This window comes from Leptosomus discolor, chromosome 23 (genome assembly GCF_034619465.1).
Source record: "Leptosomus discolor isolate bLepDis1 chromosome 23, bLepDis1.hap2, whole genome shotgun sequence".
Classification (NCBI taxonomy): domain Eukaryota; kingdom Metazoa; phylum Chordata; class Aves; order Leptosomiformes; family Leptosomidae; genus Leptosomus; species Leptosomus discolor.
This window is the reverse complement of record NC_141413.1, coordinates 3639118-3665368: the sequence shown is the minus strand read 5'-3', so window position 1 is coordinate 3665368 and position 26251 is coordinate 3639118. Positions and strand designations below refer to the sequence as shown.

Below are 26251 nucleotides of genomic sequence, written 5' to 3'. Positions count from 1 at the left end.
TATATAATCCTGTTTTGAAGGCATCAGACTGAGGTTAGAATTTGAAGGCACAAATACCAATAGGGCCTCATGTCACTCTTTTTTTCTAAATTAGGCTACTGTTGGGTGGAACAGGAGATGCTTCTGTGGCCTCAAATAAAATAATTTTCTTGCTTGCTCTCTGTGCTGTGACTGGAGATACATTCCTTAGTTTGGGTGGGAGAGGAGGCAGAGCTTTTCCCAGTTCTACTGAAGCCTTCTGCTCTGTGAAAGAAAATGTCTGACCCAGTACAACAGGCTAACAGAGGCACTCAGGCTTGGTTTTGTGTTTAAATGCTTCGTGTTGTGTTGCTGCCTTTTAAAAAACAAATAAACGATTTGTTTCTGTACCTTCTGCCATGACCGTCTGCTCTGGGAGAGGCAATGGTGAAATAACCGCGTCCTTGCTTTTTTCAACAACTTCCGTGCAAGTTTTTCTCCTCGGCCTGGCCCTCCGCGCACCGGCGGAGCGGGGAGAGGCCCCTCAGCTCTGCGCCCCCCCGAGCGGGGTGCCCAGGCCCTGTCCCCCCGGCTGGCACCTGCCGCGGGGGGGGGGGGGTGGTGACGTCTCCTCCTCAAATCCATCACCCCCATCTCTGTGGGCCCAGCGCCTGGCGGGGCTGGCAACCCCCTCCCCAAAGCAGCGCCTTGAGAAATGGTTTATAAATCCCCTTGTCTGGGGGAAATCACCCGGGGGGGGGGGGGCGGGGGGGGGCGGTGTGTAGATTGGGGGGTGCAGCCCTGCACCCCCAGCTGCGGTGCTGAGGCTGCTTCCACGCAGTAACCGGGACCGTGCTGCGGGAGGGACAGTTCCTCGCGGCCATCCACGCCAAGCAAGGGCTGTGGTGACGCCGGGGCACGGCGCTGGGCCGCGTTACCGCTCCTGTCCCCGCAGCACCGGGGGAACCGCCAGCGCCCCCCGCCGCCGCGCCGCGCCCTCCCCTCCAGGGGGCGCCCACAGTGCATGCGCAGGGTGCAGGCGCTGCCGCACATGCGCCTTCGCCCCCCCCCCCCCGCCCCGCGCAGGCGCAGAGGCGCGGCGGCAATGGCCGCCGCCGGCCGTTGGTGAGGCGCCGCCGTTGCTCGCGCCGCCGTTCCCGCTCCGTCCCCGCTCCGCTCCGGGCGGCCTCATGAGGAGGCGGCGGCGACGGCGGAGCGGCGATGGGCTCGCTGAGCAGCCGGGTGCTGAGGCGGCGGGTGGGGCTCCCGCGTGGCGATGGGGCGGCCGGGGACGGCGGCGGCCGGGGCGGCAAGAGGAAGCGCGGTGGGGCCGAGGGGCCCGGTGACAGCGACAGCGACGGCGAGGCCGAGCGGGAGGAGCGGCTGCTCAACACCCCTCGCAGGTCCGGAGGGGGCCGCGGGTCTGTCGGGGGGCGGGAAGGGGCTGCGGGGCCGGCGGCGGTGGCGGGGCAAGAAGAAGGGGCTGTGTGGGGCTGAGGGGCCTGGCAAGGTCGGGGGTGGGGGGCGGCGGTTGGGACACGCGAGGAGCGAGCCCGGTTGTCAGGGGCTTGTCGTGGAGGAAGGAGGTGGGGGGAGATGGAGGGAAAAGGGTTTCGGGGTGAGGTTGGTGGGGGGCCGGGGGCAGGGGTTAGTTTCTTGTTTGCTTTGGAAAGGTCCCGGCAGCAGTTGCAGTAAACAAGAGGGGGGAAGTGAGCGGGGAAGCTCTGCGAGCACAGGGGGCAGTGGCGGGGGGGGGGGGACAGTCAGTCCGTTATGGGGAGGAAAACCCCTGTCGAGTACTTTATGCTTCGTGTTCCTTTTGTAACACAAAGAACCGAAGGAGTGTATCTCTGTTTGCCTTTTTGTGTAGGAAAAAACTGAAAAGCACTTCTAAGTATATTTATCAGACTCTGTTTTTGAACGGGGAGAACAGCGATATTAAAATTTGTGCTCTGGGAGAGGAGTGGAACTTGCATAAGATCTATCTGTGCCAGGTAAGGGGCTTCTTTCTTACTTGCAGTAGAAACTGGTTTTAATAAAAGAATACCTGGTAAATGTTAAGTGTGACTTGAGATTTTTTTTTTTTTTCCTTGCATTTCAGACTTGCTGCTCTGTGGATTCAGACAGTTAAACAACTTTTGTTGTGCTTTTGGCAATAATGTTAGGAAGCATAGCTGTAGCTTTCTGTTTGAAAAGATTCTTTGCTTCTGTCTCTTGCTGTTTAATTTTTTTTCAATCTACTAGCCTTAACCTTGGTGCATCCGTTGTGAAAAGCCCTGAAAATTGTCTTTTGCTGTTGTGAAAACATGTTCTTGTTTGCTAAACAAATGGCTGAGAGTCCTCTGTGGTGTCAGTCTTATCACAGAGCAGAGAAAGCGCCTCCAGAATGGGTTTGTAAAGCACCTGCCAACCCAGTTCCATTTTAGTGTTCACTGGGATGCAAGTGTAGGTACCTGAAGCGGAATTGCTGGAGCTGGGTCTCTGTGCTTGTTACGCAGCTGTCCTGCTGCTGAGTGAGGGAGGTGTGCAGAGAAGCTGTAAAAGGAATAGATCTTAGTGCACACTTTAAAAAGATGCTGTTTCTATAAGTGTTTTACTTTGGGTTTGTATTAAGGTGAAGTTCTCTGTGTTCTGGGAGTGAAGAGGTACTGTTCTCTTTACTGTCTGTTCTCCTTATTGCTTTTCCTGTGACAGAAGTGGGGAGAAACCATAGCTTTGTCTTGAAAGGTCTGAATTCAGTTGTGCCATTAACTTTAAAGTGGGAGTCTGACCTTGGAAACACTTGAGCTGAAGCGAGGAGAGGAAGTAAAGTCCGGTACCGTACCTGAAAACGGGGACATCTCTGTTAGCTGTCATCAAACCCAAAACAGTTTCCTGGGTGCCAAGGTGAAGGTGTCACCCTGAGCTGCTCCGCAGGTTGAATGCCATTTCTCTGGCGTAACAAGTGACATCAGAAGCGAATTCTGAATTGTTGTTGTTGGGTTAATGCCAGGATTCCAGTACAGGTGCAGCAGCCGCTTGCGTTGGCCACAGCAAGGGAAATGTCGTTGCTTTATTGTAGGAAAAAACCTTTTATTTTATATCCATTAGAACCTTTTAAAGAGCATTAAAATGAGGACAGGGGACTCACTTGTGTATAGCCCAAGACTGCCCCATGGCAGCGATCTCTGGATAGAACAGTGAGCGTGTGTGGCCGGGGAGGACAGCTGGCAGCCGCAGCGTTGTCCGCCCGCTTCTAACCCTGCGGGACAAAGGGAGGGTGTCGGTGGGCTGGGTGCTCAGCCTGACCTTGGACAGCGTAGACAGGGTGGGCACGTGCGGGTTCCTCCTTAGGCTGTTGTCCGCGATGGTGTTTTTAAGTCGTTGTGGTTCTGTTGTTGCTACGTCTCAAGTTCATGAAGCTGCTCCTTAAAACTTAGTGGGGGTAGGTGACCAAAACTGCTTGTTAAAAAGCTTCTGTGGGTGCTTTTAACAGACCAAGAATTGCGATTTTGTTCCGTGGAGGCCTTGTACAAGTGATGTTCTTGGGAGGTGAATTTTTGTGGTGAAGTTAACCGTTCTCCTGAGTCAAGTTTCTATTTGAATTTGTGCTCTGTCATTGGAATTGTGTTACTATAGGTAAAGTGGTTTTGGAAGTTAAAAATAATTCTCTCTGTAAATTACTTTTAATGAAGGTGTGACGACTCCTCTGCCTTGTTGAGCAGACTGTCTCAGTCTGAATGGTTCCGTTTCCCTTGTCCCTCGAGTGACTGCGTTTAGCTTGATAACTAACAGTAAGGGGCTGCTCTGCGTGAGCGGCAGATCTCAGAAATGGAGGATTTCCTTCTGATGCTGTATACTAAAGTGATAAATTCTCACGAAATTGAGGAATTGGTCTACGTGGCAGAGCTAAGGTGGCCTCGTGAGGATTGTAGCATGAATAAGGTCCTGGTTTTGAGAGTAGTGTGGTGTATGTCATCGTAGTTAGGGGATATGCCAAAGGTATAGAGATATTTACATAATCAAATAAGATCAAAATTGGGGTTTATGTTATTTGCTGCCCTGAGTTGAAATGCTGAGTTAAGAGGTCAGGGAATGTGGTGCTGTACAAATAGACTTTATATTTTTTTGATCTCTCAGGTAAACTTCAGTGAGTGATAGCATCCCCTAATGGGCACATCTGCTGCTGAGAAGGAAAGTCATGAATCCTAGTAGAGCAGTGTATTTCACTTCATTTGGATGGAAACCTATCAAATTCTAGTTTTATATGCCTTACACTTTATAATAAAAGGTATATTTACATAAATGGTGTATGTGTATGTGTCCTTGGTATGAGGCTACAACCTTGTACATTAATTTGTACGTCTTGCATGCTTCTTTTTTATCTCCAGTACCCAAACTGGCATTCCCTAATGCCTGCAGGATTTGTTGTCTACCAGTAACATTAAGGACTTAGTTCTTGGACTAATTATATCCCCATTGGTGGTGTGGCTTGTAGGAAAAGAGCTTATGTGGCTTTTCTGGCCTTTTAAAGCTCTTTACTTACTGTGATTACAGATGTAGGCCAAATTTGCTGTACGTGTTTTCACTTTCAGAAGTAGAGCAGATACGATAAGCCCTTTCTCAAGTATGTCAGAATGCTTTAGCTTGTGAAAAGTTCCCTTAATACATTTTGTTTTGCATAAAGGTAAATATTAATGCTTTTTTGTTCCGTGTGCTGCTTTTGACAGTTTTAATTTGAATGACATCTCTTACTTCAGTTCTTTTTCTCTCATCTTCCCTCGTATAGTCAGGGTACTTTTCCAGTATGTTCAGTGGATCTTGGAAAGAATCTAGCATGAACATCATAGAGTTGGAGATTCCTGACCAAAATATTGATATAGAAGGTAAATGGGAACCTTTTATTTTTATGTTATCTCTGAAAGTAGAGGTTAAGTTAAACCTGACAAAAAATAACTGAATTTTTTTGGTTTTTTTAAGTAATTTTCAAACTAATAAGAAACTTGAGGGAATGAGTGCTGTGCTCGTTCAGTTTCACGTTTCACTCGGGTCGGCGGTAGAGCCAAATTCATTCTTGAACCTCTGAGTTGGGAGGCGCAGCCGAAAAGCAACCCCGTGTCCTGCTGTTTCGGCCTCGGGGCTCTTGGGGTCGATGGGTGCAACTCCTGTGGAGACCCAGAGTTAGCGTGAGTCGTGTCTTCATCTGCCTGGTCTGCAACGGCCGCTGAGCGAGCGCTGGCGGGGGGCCGGCGTGAGGTGGCAGAACGTTTTGCTGGGGTTCCAAGCACCTCCCGTGAGGATGCAGTGGGTTTTTGGAAGAATTGCAGAGAAACTTGTAACATCGTAGTAACACCTCAGCGTTGTGCTGGCGATCGAGGGCGGAGGAGGATCATGAGGTTTAACTTCCCTTTATCTAGTTACTGCTCTCCACATTGCTCCGTGGCATGACTTGGTGGCTCTTTAAGATGAATAATTAGTTTAAATAGTGCGAAGGCCCCTATTTTATTGGTTAATGCCGTGTTTTGTGTTTTCAGCTTACGTGTGTGCTTGGGCTGGTACATACTAGGTTTTATCCGGAGCAGCTGAGACAGCAGAGTGCGCTCAAGTGGTTTGGTTGTACTGAAGAATGCTTTTCACTGTCCGTGCTCAATGCCCTGTCTTTGTTTGACACTTGTTCTCTTTTCAGCTCTGCAGGTGGCTTTTGGCTCGCTGTATAGAGATGACGTGTTAATAAAACCCAGTCGAGTAGTTGCACTTTTAGCAGCAGCCTGCATGCTGCAGCTTGTAAGTAATAAATATGCAATATTTTTATGCTTTCTTTTCAGACAAAGATAACAGTTCCTCTCAGACTCACATGCGTGTACTGTTTCACCCAGAGAAATGAATCATCTTTTCAGACTAAGTGGGAAAAACCCCAAACGTAACACCGTGGTTTTATTTAAAAGTGCCATGACTAAGACCCGGTTGTACTATGAAGTGCTGCTTTGAGAATCATATCTAGAAGTAGATTAAAATATGTTTTAACAGCTCATTTGTTCTGCCCTGAAGGTATTCATTAAGCTTTTCTTTCACGTGATATATTCTTAAGAAAGCTCTCTTTTTTCTGAGGAACGTTGGTTTAAACGTTCTGGACAGCGTAGTAAGGGGCACTGCAGCGCGTGTGACTTTGGTAACTGTTCAGGTGTGAGAAGGTGTATGAACTGCACGATCTTTGACACTTTCTGTTGGGAAATTAGAACTTTGAGTATTTGTGGGTTTTTTCCTCCCCACAGGATGGCTTAATCCAGCAATGTGGTGAAACAATGAAGGAAACCATTAATGCAAAAACCGTGTGTGGTTATTACAACTCAGCGGGGACGTACGGGTTAGACTCTGTGAAGAAAAAGTAAGAATGCCTCTCTCCAAGCTGCTTTCTGCATTGCTCCTTAAAAGTGGGAATTTACAAACAGCAGAAGAATGCCCAAGTTAAATTTATTTTTTTTTAAAGCTGTCTGACCTGGGCTCTGCTTGTCCTGTTGAGTTTTGAAGTTCCTACTGTAATCAATTAACTTGCAATTGGTGTAGAATATGGTAGATTGGTTGCCCTGTGTTGTGAATTAATTACGAAAGTGTATTAGTAGTGACAACATGTTTGGTCTTCAGTGTGACAATGAAATAATACTTTGACTGTTTTATCGCAAAGCTGCTTTAATATTCAGAACTTAGGCTGAACTTAATTAGGAGGGATAATTACACATTTGGGAGCAGAATGCTGAGGTTAGTGCCAGCTGCTTCCTTCTGCTGTGAATTCATGTGTTCTGAGGTTTTTGTGGCATTAATAGTACTTGGAGTTTAGCCTTCACTGTACCCCAAGAGAAACTAAATGCAGCTTTTAGAGTTTCAGAAAAATTTGAAAAAAATTGTGGTAAACGTCATGTTCTTGAAATAACCCTTTCATGTTTTTATCCATTCCTGTCTCTGGCTAAGGCAGTGTTTCCAAATCACATGGTACACAATCAGGCTTTGTGAGCCTGAGCAACTGTTGCAGGACTGTTGACACACATAATAAAGAAAAGGAAGGTACTAATTCCTTGCTTTTAATCTAGGTGCCTTGAATGGCTCTTGAATAACCTGATGACTCACCAGAGTGTTGAACTCTTCAAAGAACTCAGGTATTGAGGCTTGGGTTGTCTTTGAGTGATGAAATATGATTTCTTCCAGAGTATATAGCTCGCTACAGATAACTTTCTAGGCTGTTGGTGGTGGTTGCTTGTTACCTAGCTTGCTTTCTTGGTTTTGTCTGTATTGTCTCATGACTTTTTCAAGTCTCTTACGACTTTCTGGGTTGGCTTTTTTTCAGCATAAACCTCATGAAACAGCTGATTAGCTCCTCTAACCTGTTTGTAATGCAAGTGGAAATGGACGTGTATACTGCTCTCAAAAAGGTACTTAGCGAAGGGGCTGCCTGGGGCTTCGTGAAGCTGAACTCCTGAGTAGTTGATTTGTCACATGATGAGAATTTCAGCCTTTTTGATAGTTACTGGAAGCATTTAAGGGAGTATCAGAATCTTTGTAGGAATGAATGTGTTACGAAAATGTTTCTTTAATAAGGCACCTATCACTTGTTTGAAAACTTCTTCCGTTAACTCACTAGAGTCTGTTTATTTTACCTAGTGGATGTTCCTTCAGCTAGTGCCTTCTTGGAATGGGTCTTTGAAACAACTCTTAACCGAAGCTGATGCCTGGTTTGCCAAGCGTAGGAAAGGTAGGATTAATTGTGGCCTTGGACGGGGAAAGAGGTGGGTTAGAAGCAAAACAGGACAGTCTTCCCCCACTTCCAGACTTTCTCCCGGTTTCTCTGGGAAGGCTTGCCTCTGCCAGCAGTCCCCAGCACCAGATTCTCAACACTGACAGCTTTTTCACTGCGGTGTCCACGTGTTTTCAAGTGAGCACACCGCTTTTTCACTGTTCTGTCCACATGTTTGCAAGTGAGCAGACACAGTCACTGGTTTTGCTTTGTTGCTTTTGCTATTGTTCACTTGGGATAAGCTTTTGTTGCCTTCTTGCTAGAAGGCACTAGTGTATTTCAAAAGAGGAAAACTTTGGTCTGACATTTCTGCTGAAAGGATTTGAATGTGAGTCATTTCTTCATTTTGGCTGCAAAATGTCGTTTGCCTGTCCGTAATGACTTTCTCTGATCAATAAGTTAAAACTCCATCTCAAATATAAGTAGGGTCTGGAAAATAAATTGTAATACAGGTGTTCTGTCTTGCAGATTTTGAGGATGACATTGCATTCCTGGAATCAGAACAGGGGAATGCCTTCCTGTCCGTGTTCACGCACTTGAGATTACAGTACATCATCAGTGACTTGGCATCAGCCAGAATTATCGAGAGAGATTCCCTGATACCCTCAGGTGAGCGAGTACTCAGCTGATCAAGTTCTCTGTGCCTTTCCTAGCCCATCCTGCCCGAGAGGAATCGGGAAGATCCGGGTGCGTTTACTGGTCTTACTGCTCACATGTTTATCTCCATTTCTGAATTGTGGCTGAAGATTCAGCAGAAGTTGAATATTAAATTTACGTTTGTAGAAGTCCTAAAAGACACACACGTAGGTGTGTTAAGCATTTTGTTGATCGGTCAGTTTATAAAAATACTCTTTAATCAATACAGAGTACATTAGCAGTGTTTAAATGACCCCAGAGCCCCAGACATGCAGGAGAACTTTTCCTTTTGAGAGCACAAAACTTGCTGGGACTCAACAGTTTTCTAGCCATTACCTTTCTAAAAAGGGCTGGGTAGATTTTGGTAGGCTTTGGAATAATACTTGAAAGTGAAAACCAAAAGCACAAGATGCTGTGAACTCTTTTCCCATCTTCAGAGACAAGTGTTATTTACGAGCAGGTATTCAGGATGATTTGGAGGAGCGAAGATATTTAACTGTTCTGCTCTTGTACTTTTATTTGCATTTTGACTTGGGTAAAGAGCATCCTCATTCTAGGTCCTGGCGCTTTTTGAAGCCCATAGAGTGAAATGCCATTTAATGCTATTATGGATCACTGCTATTAATGTTACATTATCACTGAAAAATAAAAAGCCCCATTCTTATCTTGCTGCTGAAGTCCCAGTTCACAGATAGGCTTTGTTCTCTGCTCGGAAGCTGTGTGAACCTGGCTGCTGGTGGATGAATAAGACTGGAAATGAGTTCTCAAGTTGGGCTCTCTTGAAAACATTTTTTCACTATTGCTTGTATCTTTTTATCATGTCAAACACCTGCCCCTCCTCTTTCTCCCCCCGCCCCCTTCTCCTCAGAGCTCACTGTGCTCCTTGTAACAGTGTTTGCACTTCTCATGCTCTGCCTTTGAATTTGGCTCCTGGTATCCTTGCTCCGTGTTTCACCCTGTGCAGCGTTCCCTTATCATACTTGAATCTTAGCACTGAATTTTGCCTCTTAACTCTCTGACAGTCCTTTTTCCTAGCTCTCATGTACACAGCTTTGATGATTATTTTTTTGCTATCTGTCTGCAGTGTAACCATCCATTCACCCGTGTCTCTGTGGTGTCTGTGTATAGGTGTAATTGCCACGTGTCAGTTAAGACTGCTTTTATTGAGCCGTTTATCTCTCTTACTTGTAACTTCTTGTCATCTGTCCGTACTTGTAGCCTTGGGGGTCGCTTTGGCCTCTTGCCATATGTAAATATTTAACCTGTCTTGAGTTACGCTGCTGTCTTCCTGTAAAATTAATATTTCTTTTGTCTCGTGTTGGCTTTTTCCTTCATGCTGCCGTAGATGTCAACACAGTGATGATACAATGCCAAAACAGACCCGTTGGGATATTTCTTTGGAAGCCTCCTAGCCTGATCAAATTGTTAGACGCCTTTAAAACACTTTCCTTGCCATGAAGATGATGCAGCGAGCATCACTTTACGCAGTTTGTCTGTGCTGTGCTGCTGTATCCCGTCTCTGCCAGGAGTCGTGGTTTAGTTGCTCTTTGTAGCTGAATGTCCGAATAACCTCGACCACCTCTTCCTCACGCTTTGAAACGCTCAAAGAATGTGGCTGTTGGAAGCTGAATTTACGATGGGGGGGTGCCTGTGGCGAGGGGTGGGGCCCTTTCCTCGCTCGAAATCTGTCAGTCTCTTGAGTGAAAGCGGGCAATCACTGCTGCGTAAGTGTACGGGCTTTCCGTACTCCCGGTTCTGGTTTAAATAATATCCTAATAAATGGAGAAGAGAGTGTCTTCTGCAGTAGCTCTGACAGAGTGAAGCACGAAGGAACTCCTTACCCTGTGCTCGAAATGTCTCTTTCAATAAAGCGTTCCTCGAACAGCAGGTGGAGGCAGTGCGTTATGGAGCCAGCCGGGGTGTGCAGGAGGATGGTCTGGTCGGTGATGTCCAGTAGATGGGGCAGTTTTTGACCTCAAGCAAATGATCACGTTTTAGATTATGCATAAAAATCCCAGGAGAACAGATGTGATCTTTGATAGGTGGTATTTTACATGCTTCAGTGATGTATAACGTAAATATAAACCATCTTGCTTAAGATCGGTATTGATGTGAGTTCTAATCAAAGTGCAAAGGCATCTTCATTCTGTGATAAAAAATGAGATAACTTTGGGTGAATGACCCTTTAAATCCTTAATTTAACGATGACACAGGGGAACTGCGGATTATTTCCTTGTGAAGTGGCTTTGTCAGCATGTGAATGAGGAGTTGCAAACCAGAAATTTGCCAATACTGCACTCGATTTCCTTCTCTTAACGTTGCTGCTGTTGTCACTTACCAGAACGGTGGTGAGCAGCCTTTTCTTAGTGTTCTTCAGGGGGCAAATTTTGTGCCTCTGCTCAAACCCAGAAGCCTTCTGTTTGTGCACATCGGAGGAAGAATGTTTCTTAAATTATTACAAGATTAATTGCAGCTTTGAGCCTGATTTGCTTGTGTTTATTGAAAAAGAATCTGTAATTTTCACATGGTTCCTGAGGTATTAGAGAGCAAAATGTTTCCTCTTTCATAAACAGTTCCTAAGCTGTGATAAATGCTGAAATAGGGTTGGTCACCTTGTAGTCGTACAATGGAAAAGGTAATGTGGTGACCATTTTTGAGCGAGTGGTTAGTGCAGGAAGAGTATCTGCTGTTCACACTCTACCACTGATTATTAATTAAAAAAAGAAAAAAGCTTGAATTCCAAGAGAGCTGGAAGAGTGGGGAGGGAAGGAGGGCATAATGTGGAGACCTCTATGTGTGTGATGAAGTGCTGTTAGAGGTTAATACTTGATAGCCCTTGTAATCCCTTGACAGCAGTTTGTAGCCAAAAGCTGGGTTAAGATGAGGAGTTTTTGCTCATCATTTAAAAGGAGGCTTAGACAAAGGCTGGTGGTGCACTTTCAAACAGGTTGTTGGCTGCCAGCGTCCAGTATTGGAGGCGATTGCATCGTACCTGAGAGAGTCTACAAACGTGGGAATTGCTGGGTAGTTTGTGTTGCAGTGTAAGGCTTTGGGATGGTTGTAGATGAAATTGTTCTCAGGGAGGTAAAGAAGAAAATCCTGTTGAATAGTTGAAAGAAATAGTGTAGGGGTTGGTTTTTTTTTTTTAGGGTTTGGGTTGGGTTTTTTAATACCCTGTAGATGTTTAGGACCTGCAGGAGAAAACTGAAATGCTACATTAGGAGCTCACAACAGAGTCTGTTGTTGCTTGCATAGAAAAGATGTAAGAGACAGAAATACACCGTGTCTGTCTGTAAGCGAAGTGTTGGCTGTCCAGCTACAGCTGAAAGATGACCTGTGAAACATACGTACATATACAAAAATAGAGAAGATGTTCTATCTCCTGATGGGTTGTTGTTTTTTTTTTTTTTCCTTCTAGGGCATCCGTTCTCTGTTCCTTACCTGTGGAGTTTTCCTTACATCGTTTTTATGCTTTCTGTTGTACTTTGGCCAATTCCCATTTTGGTCCTATCCCAGCCTGAATCTTAACTCTAGAGTTAGTGGGGCAAGGGCTGGGTTCTGTTTTTTTTGCATCTGAGTCTTCTAAGGTGATCTCAGCCCTACGGCCTCACTTCTGCTCCCCTGAAGATCGTTTTCATCAAGTGATCATTTCATCTGATTATTTTCATCAGCTGCCTGTTTTGTTTTCATGGTAACGGTGGTTCTCGCTGTTCCTGTCATCCCAGTCCATTCCCCCATAGAGTTCCTTCTCGTACGTGACCTTGCATACGTGCCCGTGTCGTTAGCTTGACCAAGAAGAACTTGCATTCTGTGCCTCCAGTCCCTTTTATCTAAGTGACTGACAAGCTATTAGCATTTGTTCTGTTTCATCTCTTGGTTGCCCCTCTTAAATTAATACAGCCGATAAAATCTTTATGGTGCTCTCGGAGGAAGACATGATTTATGTTTATTCCTGGTAGGGGACAATTTCTGTTTGTTTTTACCATAGCTGTGATACGTCACTGTTTCCTTTATGCTTTGATTCGGTTTTCTTCTTGTTTAACTTCTGTAGAGCTCAGTTGGGGATTCAGAGAACAGCATCTTCTCCCAAGAGCTTGTTAACAAGCTCCTTGGCTTAACAGAAGTTTGCGCGGTGAGAAAATGTGTTGAGTTGCATCACTTCTGGCAATCGTGAATGCTTGATAAGATTAAAGAAGTCCTGAGTTATGTAGTGTTAGTTGTTGATTTTTATCTGTACCACTTCTTCTGGAGTTGAGGCCTGGAGATGAATAACAGATGGGTGTTATCAGGTGGTGGGTTTGCTTAGGCCGTCCAGTTAATAAGTGTAACCTTATTATTTCAATGTAATTTGATTTCCATATTTCAAATGTTTGTGAACATCCCCATTCCCAGCTCCAAAGACACCACCAAGCTTATTTATTTTTTTTTTTAATTTTAGAATGGCTGTCCTCTGTTTACAAACAGCAGTGGTTTGCCATGCTCAGAGCAGAACAAGACAATGATATTGGGTAGGTATATTACAGGCTTTCCTTTTATTTCTTTCTTAAGTTAGAACCCTTCCTCTCATATAAATTCTGACGTGATTACCTTTGGGAGTTTAAGAGTGGGGGGAAAGCACATTTTTGTGGAGCCATCTGTTCCCTGGGCTGGCTGACCTGCTATCCTTTAAACAGCAAAGCTGTAGAAAACTTGAATAACGTGACCAGAGGTGAATGCTGGGGAGGGACGTTCTGTATTTTCTTTAATTGTTGGTTAATGCTTCTCTCCGGTACTTTTGCCTTGAAACATGTGTTGAGGCTGTGAAAGAGTAACTGATTAGCCTTCCATTTTAAGGGTGACTTTAGGAAGGGTACAGCAATGGAGAAGCAGCCTTTTCTGTCCTGCTTCCTCCCTCCCTGGGCCAGCTGGGCGAGGGCTTGCGGTGCGGTGTAGCTAACGGTGTTGGTGCAGAAGGCAGGGAGAGCTCCGCGCTAACCTTCGTTCCTGCCTCTCCCATCCTGGCCTCCCAGGCAGCGAGCAGGGGCCCAGCACCCAGCAGGGCTTGGCATCCTGTGACCTGTTCACCTCATTCCCTTCTAATTTCCCAGCCTTTCCCCCGCTGCAGCCTTTATGTTTGAGCTCTCTCCGCTGCCAGCGCCTCCTGCTTTTCCCAGGCAGTGCATCCTTCTCCACTGCTGAGACCCTGTTCTCTCCCTAATCCTCCTATTCTAGATCCTCTCTTTTCTCCTTCCTAGACCGCGTGCCGCCCTGGGGTGGCGTTGCGTTGCCATGGAGGACGTTCTGTGACAGCCACCCCGTTTCCCTGCCCTCTCAGTACGGCCCTGTGCTGCATAGAGCTGTGCTTTGTGTAGTGCCCTGCCTGCTGCCTGCGTGTAACACCTAGCTGGGTTTCTGGAGCTTGTGCCTAAGAAGGATCGTCAGTGGTGGTGGCTTGGGCAGCGAGGCCTGATGGTTTAACGTGTGTTACACGTATGCGTGTGATCACAAACGGTTTCCCTGCCTTCTGCTTGCTTTTTGCCACGTTGCGTTGAGCCAAGTCCCTTAATCTCTTTCTAAATCCCCAAAACCGTTGCAAAATGCGACCGGGGGAGTTCTTCCTGCCTGTGCCTTCTCTCCTAGTTCTTGGTGTGCTTTGTGGAGAATGAATGTCAGGTCAGGAAGCTGCAAAATGTTTGTTGCCTTTCAAAAACCAATAAACCAACTTCTTTATTTTCTTCCATCAGTTCTGTTAGCCCAGCATTTGCCGTTCTGAAGACGAGCATGTTCGGTTGCAATGGTAGGCTTCACTTATTAATTGCAATCTGCAAAGTGTAAGAACTGCTGTCCTCATTTGAACCAAAGGCCGTGCAGTCTGTGGCAGCATGCCTTTAAAGTGAAGACTGAGCGTTCTCTTGATGTACTTCTCTGGCAGTGAGTAGCTCAGGGTTTTCCAGCTGGAGGTTTTGGCTGGGTCATTCCTGAACGATGGAGCACCAATAGACCTGTCCTTAAATGCACACAGTTCTGTTTTGAAACAGCTTATGCCTTAGCCCCAGCACCCCATGGCAGTGGCTTCCATGGCTTAATTGCATGTTATATAGGAAATATTTCCTTAATTACTTCCTTTTGATGTTAACATGTAATAGTGTAAAAAATCCCCCAAACCCTGACTTTGGTCTTAAGAACAGTCAAGATTTTTAAGAAGTGGTTCTGTTTGTCGATCGCAGTGCTCTAGAAAATGGCAGAGGTAAAGCAGGTAATTGTGAATCTCATTATTTCAGCTGCTCAGGGTGGATGTCAGGTGGTCGTAGGTTGTTTCTGATACTGCTGTTTTCTTGGGAAGACTTTTCTTGTAATGCTGTCGTTGGTGTATCTGACAGTAGACGACCGTACGTTGTGCGTTACCTTCCAGCTCGTACAGGAACCACGGTTAATGTGCAAGTATTAACAGAGTCATCAACATGCTGACACAAGATGACCCTGTATTTGCTTATTTCTTATGTCCCTTAGTAGCTCACTGTCATACAGCGAGAGTATTTTAATTGCCAGCCGTCAGATATACATGCTTCTGAAAAAGTAAGCTCTCACACAAAACTGAAGTGAAGACGGGGGTCATGCCAGCTTTAAAATGAGCAACTTTCGTGTTCAGCTGCGCTGCTGCTGATGTCAGCGACGCGTGGAAAAACACTCTGCTCCTTCCAAGTTTTTCTTGCTTGTCTAGTTTGCGCTCTTGCACTATGGGATTTTTTTTTTTTTTTTCCCCCCAAGACAGCTGAAACTGAAGATCTCGGGCAGAGAAAGTTTTACTTAACAGCAGACATCTGTCTGCCGGGATCTCTGGCATTCATTGCCAAGGTCTTTCATCAATGGTAAGAAGTGGGTGAAGTGTAGTGTTTCTTCTCAGTATGTCTTAGATTCTGACGTTAGTCGTTTACAAACTTAATGGGTCAAGGTGGCATCCAGGTCACTGCTTGTTCAGTAGTCAATAATGGACTAATTGTGCTTGAACGTGGTGTTCGGTGGGAGGGAGACGTGTGGGGTGCGTCCCTGCAGTTACCCGCAGCTCAGCTGTGGCGTCGCTGGCCCGTAGCGCGCAACCCCTGCGAAGGGAAGCGTCGTTGGGAGTCCCGAGATCGCTTCTGTCTGCTGCTGGCAAGCTGTGGTGCCACCCCGCAGCGAGAGGCCTGTGGTTTGTAACTCGCGTCTTAGACGGGAAGACATGCGGCTGTTCTTTTGTACTGAAGCAGATCTCGGGGATGTTTGGCCAGCCTGTGGCTGAAAGAAAAGCGTTAAGGTTTTCTAAGACCATCCTTTTATCCAGATCTGCTGCCCTTCCTCTCGCGCTTCCTGCCTGTAGCAGTGTCTTAACATGTTTTTTTCCCTTAGAGATACAGATGCAAACTTAGTAAGCTGGATAAAATGTGAAGTCTGAGCTGAAGGAAGGCTCTGTTTTCACATCCCGCCCGCTGCAGAGCGTAGTGGCACCTGCTTATTCTAGGACTGCCAAGATGGGAAATTATATTGCTTTGAAATGTGTGATGTGGTTTGCTCTTTTGATAATGTTAGAGAGGAGAAAAAAAATGTTTCTCTTCGACTTTGTGTAGTTTGCATTTAAAAGGACAAAATATTTGATTCACTCTTCAGAATTTGAGGATTTTTGAAGTGTAATACTGGGGTTTGGGACTTGGAACTGTAGCTGCTCAGGGTTTACTTGGTGTGCTAAAGTGGATCACTTTTTTTTTTTAATTAAACATTTGTTCTGTGACAGATGCAAGACAGATCTTTCGAGTCTGTGGCTGGAATCGTTTCTACTCTAATAGTCTCTTTGGCAGCGTTTAAGAACGGAACAGAATAACTTGACTGTTCACTAAGCGTAGGGTAGGCCAGTGTAAGCAGTTGAAGCTGGAAGTTTTGCATCTTCTGAGGCTGCCCGAGGAATAGAGAGGGGGGGGAATGCTAATGTCTGTCTGAGCATTATGTGCTAATGTTTGTGAAATTTGTCACTAATTAAACAGAAATGAATCTTTTATCACCATTGCTGAATTTAGGTCAGCTACATAACCCGTTCAGCTAGAAGGTGTGGAAAAAGCACACGGGAGGTTCTTGGATGAATTTGGTTAGCTGATTTGCTTAACTTATTCATAAAATACTTAATCTTCCTGGATTGGTTTTTACAGAAGCAGGGGCGAAAAGACCACAGACGGAGCTTGTTCGTAAAAGCTGTAGCCGCAAGTTCTCGTGGTGTGTGTACAGTAGGGAGAGAACGGATGCTGCCTTTCTTGCTGGAAGTACATCGTTTGATATTGTGGGTTTATAATTTAACTTGCGGGGGGGGGGGGGGGGGGTTGCCTTTCATTGTGATTTATAATACTCACTTGAGGCGTTTGTCCTCAGTGTAACTTGAAGACTTTCTGGCAATGGTTGCTTATTTGGTTAATGATGTAATTGTGTCTAAAGTTAAGTGAGTAACGTACCTCTGGAAAAGTGGGACTGATCTTCCCTGTGCTGGCTCGGCAAGATTTTTCTACGTGTTGAAGCGCCAGTGGAAACTTGGGTGAAACAAGTTCACGTTGGTATAGGATGACAGAATCGAGAGGCTTGTGGCACTTCATGATTGCTCTGGGTAAACTTTTTTTAGACAAGTTGCATAACCAGCCGCTTCGAGAAACCTTTCCCCATGTCTCTGTGGGCGCTTCTGCAGAGTGCTGCCCTTCTGCAGAGTCCTGCCGCTGTGCCTTGGCAGGAGCGCTCGATCCCGCTTGTGCCTCATCAGTCGGACCAGCGCCTTTAAAAAAGGACTTGGCTTTTTTAGGAGGGTTGGAGAGTGGATTTCGTTGCGACAGCTCCTGTTTTCTTGTCTGGAAAGGTGCTTTTGTAAAAGTCCTGCCTAACTCGGTGTCACAACCGGGTTTGTATTGCGGTTTTGTAGAGCGGTTGCATGTTCACGGGACAGTTCGGGTTGGAAGGGAGGTCCTCTGGTCCAGCCTCTGCTCAAAGAAGGGTCGCTTGTGCGGTCAGACCACTTGACTCGGGTCTGTTCATCTTTCCCACGTTAAAGTAGTGTACGAGGCTGTTGAAGTGTCCTTAAAGATGCGCTTTTTTTTTTTGTAGGCCTCAAGAAATAAATAAAGAGGAACTGGAAGGAAACAGCATGAGGTGTGGTCGAAAACTCGCAAAGGATGGTGATGTAAGTATGGCATGTGGCTAAGTCTGTGCATACCCGACATGTCTTGGACATGTTGGGTTATTTTCAAAACACGTAGGTCTTAATTGTCAAACTGCATCAAAAAGATGTAATGGAGATGGTACGTTGAAGAAATGGTTTTATTCTCCCTAGAAGGATGAAAACGCTTGCTGCCTTTGCGACGAATGAGGAATTAGTGTTTTAATTGTGCTCTTGCACTGCAGGCAAGCCCATGTTTGGAAAAACTTTTGGGGTGTGAAAGGAGGGAATGTAGCGATGACTTGTCATCTGAGACTTGTAGAATACACGCGGTTAAAATACAGCTCTGTATTAACTGGAAGAGGAACCTTTCCAGCTAAAATGTGTGATAGTCACAGCCAGAACCCCTGTGTGTTCATATACACACACGTGTCTTGAGGTCTCCTGGAAAAAAAAACCACCAGGAAACGTGAATGTTTTCCCACCGAAGTCCCTTGACCGAAGGGCGTTGTACTCCGAGCAGGGCTTAAGCACGGATGGGACCTGCAGTTACGTGCTGCTCGGAAGTGCAGCTGCCGGAGCGCAGTGCGTTGGATCCACTGGTGTTATGTACTTCGGTCTGTTTGGAAGGCAGCTGATACTAAGCTTGTCTCGTGTAGTCATCTGTCTGCCAGGGCTGGCTGCCAAAGTGAGTGGTTGCCTGCCGAGATGTCGGGGGTGTTGGCAAGGATCCTTGCGTCCACCGTCCACCTCTGTAGCCGAGAATCCCGTTCCCCGGTGTGGTTTGTTGAAGTGGCGCTTACCGCTCGTGGTGTAGCCGCTGCTCAGACTGGTTTGGTTCTTTTGCTCGTGTTCTTCAGTACTGCTGGCGGTGGACTGGCTTCAACTTCGGCTTTGACCTCCTTGTTACTTACACAAATCGTTACATCATTTTCAAACGGAATACGCTGAACCAGCCGTGCAGCGGATCAGTCAGCCTGCAGCCTCGGAGGAACATAGCCTTCAGGTGAGCAGCGGGCAAGAAGGCAGACCCTGTCGTAACGACATCTTCCCGTCTGTGCTTCCGTTAGATTTTGTTGCCACCACGTTAGTTACGTTTGAAAATGTTCTTCTGTCTCCTTGGGAGAAGCTCTTTGTGCTGGAAAAACTGAAGTGTTGGGAGACTTAAGTGGTTCAACTGTTGTTATATCCCCAGGTTACGTCTCGCCTCTTTTGACAGCAGTGGGAAAATAATTTGCAGTAGAACGACAGGCTATCAGATCCTAACCCTCGAGAAGGACCAGGTATGTTTGTGGATTTTTGAGCTGCTGAGCTTGAATTGTGGAGTCCAAGGCGTGAAAAGAACGCCGAGACGTCAGCAGTGCTTTTGAAGAGGAGTTGTTCTGCTTGTTGTCATTGCTTATGTGGAATTTCAAGTGTTCCTTTTATAGGTAGTGGAAGGTTAAGCTACTTTGTGAAGTGTGCCTAGAGCAGGGTAGCGTGGATCTCGTGAGCGTTGGTAACAGTGACGTGAGTTCCCGTGGTGCTGCTGAAGCTGTCCGTGTCAGCGCAGTGCTCTGCTGGCCGCCCCTCGCCTTCCCAGACGGCCAGCGCTGGTGAGGTTCCCCGTCTGAAAAATGCATCCATCCGACTCCTGCTTATCTGGAGGCAAATTTGGAGTTTGTTTGAAGACTCTTCTGTGTTGTAAGCTGAAGAGTTAAAAGAATGTCTGCGTATCGTTCGGGGGCGGTGTGTATTGCTCTGGTCAAAAAATGAGCAAAAGCCTCAGAGTTTTCTTAAGAGAACGTGCCCGTTTGCACCCGTCTGACGGCAGAATTTAGTAGGGAATGTGAAAGGCTTGATCGTCAAGTTTCTTAGATCCCAGTCAGCAGTGATACATAGATGTGAGTACGTAGAACACTTTTCCTTGGAAATGCCGTCCTTACTGTCGGATAAAGTTTCACTTTTTCTACCCCAAAACCAGTTCCTAGAGGAAAACTGAAAAATTCCTGCTCTCAAAGCGTAATTTGCATCAAAGTGTAGGCTGTCATGGAGTGCCTGCTTGCTGACATCTCCTTAAACTGGGAGTGGCAGGAGAAGCCTCCCTTTCTCTCCAGCATGCTTGACGGCCAAGTTTGCTCTGCCGTTTCTTACGGCTCCGTCGGCCTTGATGCCGCGGGGCTGGCGGCGCTGGGCCAGAGGGTTATAAGCGCTTTGAGAGCGTCGCGTTAATGGTATGAAATACCGGCTTGAGCTGAAGGGGAATGACTGTCTTGGGGTTTATCATCTACTGCTTTTTAATACGTAGTAGTTAACACGTAGAGAACGGCTGTTCGTCCCGCTCCTGGGGGCTTTTGCTGTCCTTCGCCCTAATGGCATCGCTTCCTACGCGAATGCCCCCCGTGTTTGCTTCGCAGGAGCAGGTGGTGATGAACTTGGACAGCAGACTCCTGATCTTCCCGCTCTATATCTGCTGTAACTTCTTGTACACGTCGCCAGAGAAGAAGGCGGACAGCGAGGCGCTGCTGGATAATCCGGAAGCCTGAGACCTCTCCAGTGGACTAGAGGAGCCCTTCGAGAGCTCCGTCTGCCTGCTTTAAGTTAAATGCCCTGCTGACGCACAGAGCTTCGACAGCAACAAAGGCCTTACACTGTAGCAAATAGATATATGGCCTTAGTATACTCCTATGCATTATCTGAAGAGAAGATCAGAAATTATACAGGCCAAAACTAGTTATCCCATACCTTTTTTTTAATTTATTTCTGTTCTGCATCTTCAGACGATAGCCATTCCGTGTGCGAGAAACGTTACACTTCTGTTCTTCTGGGCGAAAACTGAGCCAAATCAGAAATAGGGAATTTGTGGAAGGACATCTTATGAACTTACCTGTCAGGTTCTGAGCACGCGTTGTAGGGCGTGTGGGTTTTGTTAGTGTGGTTTTGGGGTTTTTTAATAACTGATCTGTAAGTACCAGATCCATATTCTGCTTATTTTTGTGGTCCTTTTCCATTGGGGCCAAATACATCTGTGTAAATGTTGCCTGTCGACTTTTGTTAGTTATTTAACTGTACAGACTTTCCATCCTGCTTGTTTCTAAGCCTTTATTGCATCTCTCGTACGTACGTTTCTTGTTCTTGGGCTTTTTTTAACGTTGCCGCAAATATTTATCTTTTTTTAGCACGTGAATTTGCTAGCAAGGCTGCTCGTAAGCGAATTATTTTTTCCATGTACTGACGATACTCTAATGTACTCACCATCATTTGAGTCTGTTACACAGCAGCAGCTTTCAGCTAGGATTCTGCTGAACGCTTACTATACTCACATGAACCAAATACCAGTTTTTAAACATCTTTTTTTTTTTTTTTTTTTGTGACTTGTTTTAACTGTTACATTGGGAATATATCCCGTTTTAGCTCAGGAACTTGTGACCTTTGAGTGCCTTTTGAGTTGTATGTGTTAACACAAACTTCACATCAGTTAAGCAAGGTCACAGGATCCAAAGTCAGAACTGGGAACAAGGGATTCCTTTTCAGTTGGTTTGACGAGCGCGTCGGGCGGAAGAGCTGCATCGTGTTCGTTCTTTGTATGTGTTGGGTTTTATGTTTGTCTCTGCGATTTTGAATTCTTACAGCAGGATTTTTGGATTCCAAGTGGGAATTTTGCCTCTTTAGTAGCCTATTTTTTTAATGTTGTCAGAAAAGGATAAAACCATTTGTACTTTATAACAAGGATAAAAATGTGTTGGGCAGGATGGAAAAAGGTGGCAACTTGTCAATAAATGACTTCCAGTGGAATACTGCCCAGTGTCTGTCCTTTTCTGCCATGATGGCTTTTTCCGTTGGATTCAGTCCGTGGGTGCACCTCCGTACAGCCTTGTGTTGTGCCCTCTTTCTCTGGAAGCAGAAGCATTTTAAGGCTTATTCTGCTGCAGCATCAGACTTGGCATTTAGACACTTAAGCAGGTTTGTTTTTTTTAACTAGAAGTACCAAGGCTTGAAAACTGTCATTGATTGAGTGGAAAGAAATACGGGCTGCTTGTTAATGGCAGAAGAACAGGTACATCAAAACCAGGCTTGGTTTTGTTTCCCTGTAACGCCAGGGTTGAAATCTAAACTTGGGTGCTGGGTCGAGCTGCCCCGGCGCCCCTGCTGTGTGCTGAGGGCTTGGCGCCTCCCGCTCAGCCCCGCAGACCCTGCTCTGCCCTTGCACCCCGCTGGCTCCCAGGGCCACCCGCTGCCCCTGCTCGCCCCGGACAAGCCACCGCCGCGGGCGACCGCAGCCCTGGCCTGCGCACCCCCCGTGCCCGTCTGCCCCCGCTGCTGGGGAGCCGCCGCCCTGCAGCGCCGTGAGGGTGTGGGCTGTGGAGCAAGAGCTCCTGTAAGACTCCTCCCGATGGTTTTTTCCAGACTTTTAACGACTCCTTCCCTTGACCTCTGGGTGTCCTGGTCCCACCTCTGCCCTCCCTCGCCTTCCTGGTTGTGGAGGGACTGTCGCTGCCCAGAAACAAATCCCTTCCCAGCTTTGGTGGTTCTTCCCAGCGGACGGGAGCAGGGATTTGGGCTGGGGCAGGGGTGCAGGTGCCCGGCCTGAGGGGTTGCTGAGGAGTGGCTCGTTGCAGGGGTGTGGAGCACAGAAACCCAAAGACATCACAACTTGCCCCAGAAAATGGGTGGTTGGTGGTTGGTTGTTTTTTTCTCTCTTTTATTTGTCACTGACTAGGAGCAGCAATCGTGGCAAAGGGGAGCTGAGAAGTACAACACCACACTCAGGAAAACGGTATGAAAAGTACAAAAATAAGGAAGCCTATATATAATATAATTGCAGTCAATTACTAAAAATAAATATTGTAAACACGAAATAACAACATCAGGTGAATCTACAGTCACTCATTTCTGCTAGCAGCCGAACAGTCTTTGGCTTTATTTAACTCCCCCTGCCCCGCACGGAGCCAGCACCCCCATTAAGATGCATTTTCTTTGTTTTCAGGCCAGAAAGACGCTGGACTTGTCAGGGATGTCACAAGGGAAATAATTTGACTCTTACTCCAGATTACCTTGTGACCAGGAATCGCCTCTTTTGCCTTCAGTGACCACTTTTCTACCAGAGCAAGTGAAATGATGGTGTTTTCCTCTCTTTATCTGCTGGGAGGGGAGGCGATGGTGGTGAGGTGGGGGAGCAAGGCTCCCCCCCCCCATTCCAGTTGATTTTGTTGCTGTCTCGTACCTCGTCACCCGTCGCATGGGGACTGGTGGTTTTTGTCACTGTTTTACACCCATCCCCCCTCCCCTCCCACGCTCTGGACCTTTTCACCCTCTTATCTCTGGCAGATAGCCTGGGCACGCTTGGATTGCCTGATAAAGAGACAGCGCAGCACAGAGGCACCGAGCTATCTCGGGTCAAACTACTTCTGAGCCCCTTCCAGGCCAGAGATCTGTGCATCTCGGGTGCTCCTCAGTCATCTCAGGTGACTGAATATGATGCTTCTCCCTACGTGGCCTTTGACTCCAAGAAGGGAAGAGGCAAATTCCTCTTGCAAGGCTCAATAATTTGCTACTTGTATTATTTTTTTGAAAAAAAACGGTAACAATAAAATCCTGTCCAAAGTACCAACGAGGAGAGAATTGCCAGGGAGGAAATGTCGGTGTCTCCAGCGTAGCAGTTGCCCCAGTGGAAGACCCCGTTCTCCTGCTGCCAGCATGGCCAGAGAACGTGCCAGCACGACACCAGGAGTGCAAAGAAAATGCATCCTAATGGGACCAACCAAGCAAAACAAAAGCCATCCTAAATCCACAAAGCAGCACTTCTTACTGGAGGAAAGAGGCAGGCTGGGCAAGTCGAGTTGATCAGCCTGTCCGTCTCTCCCTACATACAATAATTGGATCTTCCCTTCATATCAATAGTTAGGATTTAATCTTCCCTTCTTCATTTTAAACACATTCACATAACATCCCATGGCAACATTTTGGTGTGAGTCCCACTGAAGTGACGATCAGACTGTACAGCAAACAGCGCTGGTGCTCGTCCCCTTCGAGACAAAAGGGAGCACGAACTTCCCAAAGTGTCCAACACAACCCTTCCTCACGGCCACGGGCCGATCTGCGCTCACAGGCTAACACGGGGGTCTTGTCATGCTTCAAGTATCGCTTTCTAACCGGGGACGTCTCGGGCCCTGCTTTACTCTGAGTCAAAGCAAAGGGGGAGCAAAAGCTTTCGAGCATGGTGGGAGCCTCGTGGACCTCCAAGCAGGTCCCCATCCGCCCAAGCCCAGCCAAAAATCCTCCCTGACCTCACAGAAAGTTTAAATCCGTATCCTCGAGCTTCACCACGTGGCTCCCTTGCTTCGTCAGCCCCACGGGGCTGCTGCTACCGCTCCCCCCCCCCCGGACCAGATCCCGCCAGACAGCCCCAAAGCAGCCGTAGCTCCAGGTCGCTCCTGCTGCCTTCGCTTCCTCCGTCCCCGGAGAGGAGAAAGCGCTCGGCAATTCACCACCGCCCTGCGAGCCCAGGGCTAATCCTTCCTGCCGCTGTAGCCACAGCCCGTCCTTCGCTGCAAGGGGAGCGAGGTCACCCGGCTCCACCCGTCCTCGCCAACCAGCTCCTGAACTTCCCACGTTCCCTTCTCACCTCTTCAGTCACCCACTCCAACCGTTTGCTGAACTGGAGCCTGAATCAGCTACAGAAGCAGGGCTGCCCCATCGTCCCAATCTTCCCCCAAAACTACAGTGGTGTAACAATTTAGCTCGCTAACTGCCGAAAACACTACGCATCCGAAAAGGGGTACAGCTGGATAAGAGCTTAAAAATACAGCCGCTAATGCACCCTGCTGCACGGTGCAGCAGGTAGAAACAATTCTGTTTCGATTTCTCGGTAGGCAAAGCGCTGCTCTTCTCGGGAAAGAATCACACACAACTGCTTGGTACCGTATGAGAGGACTTCTGCATCGTCTTTCCAAAATTTATTTAACATCTTCTAGAACTTCCACTAAACTTGGTTTCTTACATCATTTCTACACACAGTCAGATTTTATATTTTATAATTGTCTTGAGGCTTATAAAAAAATAAGCATTTAAAATGCCCAAAGAGTAATTTTGCTTTAAAATTGTGCTACCGAACTTGACCCCCAACATAGAAGAGAGACTTTTGGTAATGAGGTTACCCCAAGCAGTATAAAAATATACATAAAAATAGACAAAAACTCTATCCTCCAAACTGAAGGTCTGTTTGTGGGAATCATTAATTGTTATTATTTTTTTTTGTACATCACTGGAATTTCATTATCTTCCGCTAAATATTTACAGAAACATACCCACCCCCACCTGCACGCCTCTGCTCCCTCAGGCCGAGAACCGCAGCGTTTAGTTCCTCCGCCGGCTTTTCTGCCGGCAAAAACGAAGCGCTGCTTTTCCCCCCTGGGAGCGCTCGCAGACAGCCCGGAGGGTGCCAAATGGCAAGAAGGCGACGCCAATTATTGCCGCGAACCTCATCGAACGAGCCGAGGTTGCCCCGGCCGGCGCCTCGCCACGAGCCCTCGAGCGCCCGTGCCCGGCGTGTGTCGGAGCGGGGCGGCGGCGTGAGGGGCGCGGGCTGAGACGCGGGTCCCTGCAGAGCCCTGGGTTCTTTCACCACACGCTGCACCAGGGAGCGATGGAACCTTCCAGAGCAAAGGCTGGGAGGGCAGGGGGGCGACGTAAAACCTCTCCTTAGGTTAAACCCAGCCTGATCCTGAAAGCTGCACTGCAGGGCCCCGCTGCTCCCCGGGCAGCGCATCCCTGGCTTTCTGGTTTCCCTTTTGTTCTGGTGATAAATTCAGAATGCCCCAAACCTCTGGTACAACTGTCCTCAGGAATTTGGGTCTCTTTTCTCCAGTCTACCCCAAGAAAATTTTAAATTAAAAAAATAACACAAGAAAAAAAAAAAAAAAAAAAGAAAATAAGTACTCTGTATCATTCTTAAATGACATTAAAAGCCAAGTCAAAACTAAGCAATATAACCCCCCCCCGAGACTATGTACATAAAAAGACGTAAGATCTCTTGAAACATAAATATACAGTGTATAAATCCAGGTGTCACCTAAAAGGCTGAAGACGCAGAGCTATTTCACAGACGACAAGCAAACCAAACTCACCGCGCCAAGCATAGACACACGGCCACGACGTTCGGGGGTGCGTGTTCGCAGGGAAGAGACCGACCCATCTCGGTGGTGGGTCCTTGTAGCCGCGCGTGCACCGGGGAAGGGTGCTAGTGGTTTCCAGGGGGTGTAACACAGACATGCCACGTTCCTACACTCTATTTAGGGTGCGGGTGAGAGGTCGGGAAATGGGATTAGACCCTGAGTCCCCAATTATTTCCAGGCACGTGCTCTGCTGGAGCGGTTAAAGGGGCACCTCTAACTCGGACCCAGCAGGTTCTTTAATATTGCTCACCAACAGAGATACTTGGTATCTCCCAGTGCAGACTCGGAACACGCCGGTTGAAGTTCTGCACCCTGTGCTTTAAGAGTTACCATGACTTTCATGGAAATAATACAGCCTTGATCAGGGTAAAAGACTAATGGAGGTCTTTAGCCCAATCTTATAGAGGTTTGCTTTCTACAGCACGGACACGCTACGATTCTGACATATATAAATAGGTACCGGTTACTGTAAAGTGACAATGCAGTGTCTTAATTATCCTAGCATCACCTTTCCTGCTGTTAGGGAAGACGTGAGAGTGGTTAGATGTGGGGAGGAGAGCTGGTGTTTGACGGAGGCTGCGAGCGGAACAGGTCCGG

At 47.0% G+C, this 26251-nt stretch overlaps 1 protein-coding gene across 1 annotated transcript; it reads left to right on the top strand.

Annotated features, from left to right (window-relative positions):
• The first annotated feature begins 1179 nt into the window (after positions 1-1179).
• Positions 1180-21275, top strand: GMCL1 (germ cell-less 1, spermatogenesis associated). Its single transcript, XM_086477092.1, has 14 exons — positions 1180-1361; positions 1829-1952; positions 4727-4823; positions 5624-5721; positions 6210-6322; positions 7023-7088; positions 7277-7361; positions 7591-7681; positions 8192-8332; positions 12798-12867; positions 17450-17525; positions 18362-18507; positions 18697-18784; positions 19898-21275. Exons 1-14 carry the CDS (start codon positions 1180-1182, stop codon positions 20024-20026), a joined length of 1506 nt encoding a protein of 501 aa, XP_086333218.1. The 3' UTR covers positions 20027-21275.
• The last annotated feature ends 4976 nt before the right edge of the window (positions 21276-26251 follow it).

Bases quoted from the DNA above. Each gene is read 5' to 3' on its own strand.
- GMCL1 (XM_086477092.1), top strand. From the start codon at position 1,180: ATGGGCTCGCTGAGCAGCCGGGTGCTGAGGCGGCGGGTGGGGCTCCCG. The intron at 7,682-8,191 runs GTAGGATTAATT...TCTGTCTTGCAG, and splicing joins GTTTGCCAAGCGTAGGAAAG to ATTTTGAGGATGACATTGCA. The intron at 8,333-12,797 runs GTGAGCGAGTAC...TTTTAATTTTAG, and splicing joins AGATTCCCTGATACCCTCAG to AATGGCTGTCCTCTGTTTAC.